At 47.6% G+C, this 4,545-nt stretch overlaps 1 protein-coding gene across 1 annotated transcript; it reads right to left on the bottom strand.

Moving 5' to 3' along the window:
• Positions 1-1,398: 1,398 nt before the first annotated feature.
• LOC120917327 lies at positions 1,399-4,545 on the bottom strand. Its single transcript, XM_040328546.1, has 2 exons — positions 1,655-4,545; positions 1,399-1,438 (listed from the first exon to the last, which is right to left on the bottom strand). Exon 1 carries the CDS (start codon positions 4,517-4,519, stop codon positions 1,658-1,660), a length of 2,862 nt encoding a protein of 953 aa, XP_040184480.1. The 5' UTR covers positions 4,520-4,545; the 3' UTR covers positions 1,399-1,438; positions 1,655-1,657.

Below are 4,545 nucleotides of genomic sequence, written 5' to 3'. Positions count from 1 at the left end.
CAGGTATAGTCATATGACATTTTTGACTTCCTGGCGGTATAGGGGGTCCCGCCGCGTCACGAGGAGCCGGTGCATGTGCCGGCAGCTGCTATGTCCGCCGGGTACCCGTGATCGCTCGTAACAGAGCAGGAATGTGGATCTGTGTGTGAAAACTAGGGATGAGCTCCGGCGTGTTCGCACAGTCCACGTGCAGAGCCCGCCAGGAAGTCTGCACGGCACTGCGCTAATCATAGGCAGGGAGACACTGTCCCAATGCTCGGCTGCAGAGATCAGGAAATGTCTCCCTGGCTGTGGTTAGCACAGCGCTGTGCAGACTTCCTAGCGGGCTCTGCACGTGGACTGTGCGAACACGCCGGAGCTTATGCTTAGTGCAAACACACAGATCTACATCCTGCCAGGTTAGAGGAGACAGATCGTGTTATATTATATAGGAACACCGATCGGTCTCCTCCCCTAGTCCGTTCCACCCCCCCTCCAGTTAGAATCACTCCCTAGGTAACACATTTAACCCCTTGATCGGCCCCTAGTGTTAACTCCTTCCCTGCCAATGACATTTATACAGTAATCAGTGCATTTTTATAGCACTGTTCGCTGTATAAATGTCAATGGTCCCAAAATAGTGTCAAAAGTGTTTGATCTGTCCACCGCACAGTCATGATAAAAATCGCAGATCCCCGCCATTACTAGTAAAAAAATTAAATGCCATAAATCAATAACCTATACTGTAGGCACTATAAAGTTTGTGCAAACCACTCAATATATGCTTATTGCATTTTTTTTTTTTCCAATAACAGTTTTATTCAGAAAATTTTCAATACACGTATACATGTAGGATCAATCTCGATAACAATATCTAGAATGGTCATTAATGCATTTTTTTTTTAATCAAAAATATGTAGAATACACATCGGCTTAAACTGAGGAAAAAATATGTTTAAAAAAAAAATGGGATATTTATTATTATAGCAAAAAGTGATTTTTTTCAAAATTTACACTTTTTGGTTTATCGCGCAAAAAATAAAAACCGCAGAGGTGATCAAATACCACCAATTTTTGGGTATAGTGTTGCATGAACGCACAATTGTCATTTAAAATGTTACAGCGATGAAAGCTGAAAATTGGCCTGGGCAGGAAGGGGGTGAAAATGGCCGGTATTAAGGTGGTTAAACACACTAAAATAATGTTTTTGGCACAAGCATGGAAAGCAAAATGAAGAAAAAAAATGAACAGTAAAAAATAAGAGTCGCGGGTTAATACTGTAATGCTAAGGAGAGGAAAAATGGAGTTACACTTACCGGTAACGTCCTTTCCAGTAGTCTTTCAGGACAGCCACAACTTGAGAGATAGGCTCCTCCTCTTCCTTAGGAAACACTGCCCAGCCTTTAAAATCTCTCCTCCCCCTGCTAGACCTCAGTTTTTATACGAGCACTCCGGTCCGCTGGGGAGACACAAGAACATGTTAGTAATCCATAGTTAACACATCAATATCATACTATGTTCCTGGATTAGAAACCCCTTCTTCTTACTTTTCGGGAGGGTAACTAGGGCTGTCCTGAAAGACTACTGGAAAGGACGTTACCGGTAAGTGTAACTCCATTTTTCCCTATCCGTCTTTCAGGACAGCCACAACTTGAGAGGATAATCGAGTACTTACAATTTAGGGTGGGACCACGGCTTGCAAGACTTTTCTCCCAAAGGCTTGTTCACCTGCTGACACCAGGTCTACTCTGTAATGCTTGATGAAAGTGGCGTAGCTGGACCAAGTTGCGGCTCTGCATATTTGATCTGGCGTCGCTCCAGCCCTTTCAGCCTGAGAAGTAGCCACCGCCCGAGTAGAGTGTGCCTTAATTCCTGTAGGGACTTCCCTACCAGTCAAGGAGTAAGCCTGCCCAATAACTAGTCTGAGCCACCTAGCAATAGTGCGCCGAGACGCTTTCTGTCCCTTTCTGGTCCCAGAAAACAAAACGAACAAAGAGTCTGACTTCCTAAAAGCTCGAGTCAGCTCCAAGTACTGTAGGATACATCTCCTAACATCTAGTGTACTAAACTTAAATTCCCTTTCACCAGAGGGATTGGAACAAAATGAGGGTAACACAACCTCCTGGCTTCTATGGAACTTGGAAGCCACTTTCGGAAGGAAGGCCGGATCGGTTTTAAAAACAACTCGATCCGGGAAAATTACACAAAAAGGAGGACGAATGGACAGGGCTTCCAATTCACTGACCCTCCTGGCAGTAGTCACTGCAACTAAAAAGACTGTTTTAAATGTTAGATCCTTTAAAGAACACTTGTCTAAGGGTTCAAAGGGCAACCCTGTTAGCACCTGTAAAACTAGTGATAGATCCCACTTGGGGAAGGAAGGTCCCTGGGAAGGTTTCTGTCTGGACAAAGCCCTAAAGAACCTGATGACCCAGGGATTGGATGCTAGAGGGCTCTCTAGAAACACACTGAGTGCTGAGACCTGGCCTTTAAGGGTACTCACTGACAAGCCTTTATCCGCTCCGCACTGGAGAAATTCCAGAACGGACTTGTGGCTTTGTGTTGGAAAGGAAAATTCCTGGCACCAAGTATTAAAACGAATCCAAACTTTTCTATAAATAGAACGTGTCTCCTTCTTCCTACTGTTAAGAAGGGTGGCAGTCAGTTTGTCCGAAAAACCTCTGGACCTCAGCAAGGACTCCTCAGTAACCACGCCGCAAGGTTCCACCTGTGTACCTGAGGGCACAGAACTGGACCCTGCGAGAGGAGATCCTCTCGAAGAGGAAGAAAAAGAGGGGGTTCTGTGGTCAGTTGCTTGAGAACCGAAAACCAAGCCCTCTTGGGCCAGTGGGGTGCCACAAGGATAAGTGAGGTGTTCTCCAGCTGAAATTTTCTCAGGACCAGTGGTAGAAGAGCTGGGGGTGGGAAGGCGTAACAAATCCCGAATCGCCAGCTCTGGGATAGGGCATCTATCCCTCTTGCTCCCTCTCCCCTGCCCCGAGAGAAAAACCAATGTGTTTTTGCGTTCTCCCTGGATGCGAAGAGATCTATCTCCGGAGACCCCCATCTCTTGACCAAAAGATGGAAGACCTCCTGATTGAGGGACCACTCGTCTTCCCTCAGTTGACTTCGACTGAGGAAATCCGCTGTACTGTTTTCTATCCCCCTTAGAAAAACTGCTGATAAGGACAGGGTGTTTGTTTCGGCCCAGCGAAAGATTCTTGTTGTTATGGCCGACAGGGCTACACACCTGGTGCCACCCTGCTTGTTTACATAGGCCACGGCCGACGCATTGTCTGACCTCACCTGGATGTGGTGTCCTCGAAGTCTCTCCTGAAAGAAGATGAGAGCTAAACCGATCGCCCTCAGCTCCTTCCAGTTGGAGGAATGTTTCAGCTCTGCCACTTCCCAAACACCCTGTGCTGGAAGTACCCCCAGGTGAGCCCCCCAACCTCTGCCGCTGGCGTCTGTGGTGACAATCAATGGAGACCGGATATGCCATAGACGACCCTGTGACAGATTGGTGATCTTTCTCCACCACCAGAGGGATCTCTTTACCTGACTTGGGACCTGTACCAGGACGTCTAGGTGTTCTGAGCTGTGGTCCCAGATTCTGAGTACAAAGGCCTGCAGGGCCCGAAAGTGAATCCCTGCCCACTGGACTGCCGGTAGAGTGGAAGTTAACAGTCCTAGTGTTGACATCAGGAATCTGATTGAAACCTGATGGCTGCCCTGGAGGGCAGATACTGACTTTTCTAACTTTAGAGCCTTCTCTAATGGAAGGAAGACCCTTAGCAGGGTGGAGTCCAGGGTGTACCCTAAATAAGGAATGCGCTGCGATGGTATTAGACTGGATTTTTCCAGGTTTAACAGCCAACCTAGGTCCATAAGGGTCTTTTTGGTTAGTTCCAGGTCCCTGGAGACTTGTTCCGGAGAGGCTGCAAAAAGAAGCAGGTCGTCCAGGTACGCTATTATACCCACTCCCTGAAGACGCAGAAAAGCTATTGGTTCCGCCAGGACCTTTGTGAACACGCGGGGTGAGGAGGATAGACCGAATGGCAAGGCCTGGAACTGTAGGTGCACCACCGAAGTTCCCAAGTCTATCGCTAGCCGTAGAAACTCCTGAGACCCCTCTGCAATGGGTACGTGCAGGTACGCGTCCCTGAGGTCCAGGGAGACCATAAAGCAATTCTGTGGTAGGAGGGCCCTTACCGTGAAAATTTACTCCATACGGAATCTTTTGTATGTTACTGACTTGTTCAGTGGTTTCAGGTTTAAGATTAACCTGTACTTGCCAGAGGGTTTCTTTACCACGAAAACGTGGGAGTAAAACCCTCTTTTCTCCTCTCCTTTTGGGACTCTGCAAACAACATTTTGGACCTCCAGATCCCTCAAGGCCCCCACTAGAGCTTCTGTTTTTTCCTTGGCTCTGGGAAGCTGAGTGACCAGGTACCTCTGTGGCGGAAGGCATGAGAACTCTAGGGAATACCCCCTTCTCACTATCGCCAATACGTACCTGTTTGGGGAAAAAGACTCCCATTGTGGGAGGAAGGCCCCCAACCTTCC

This window comes from Rana temporaria, chromosome 11 (genome assembly GCF_905171775.1).
Source record: "Rana temporaria chromosome 11, aRanTem1.1, whole genome shotgun sequence".
NCBI classification, from domain to species: domain Eukaryota; kingdom Metazoa; phylum Chordata; class Amphibia; order Anura; family Ranidae; genus Rana; species Rana temporaria.
Note: the sequence above shows the minus strand (reverse complement) of the source record. Positions and strands in the feature narration are given on the sequence as shown.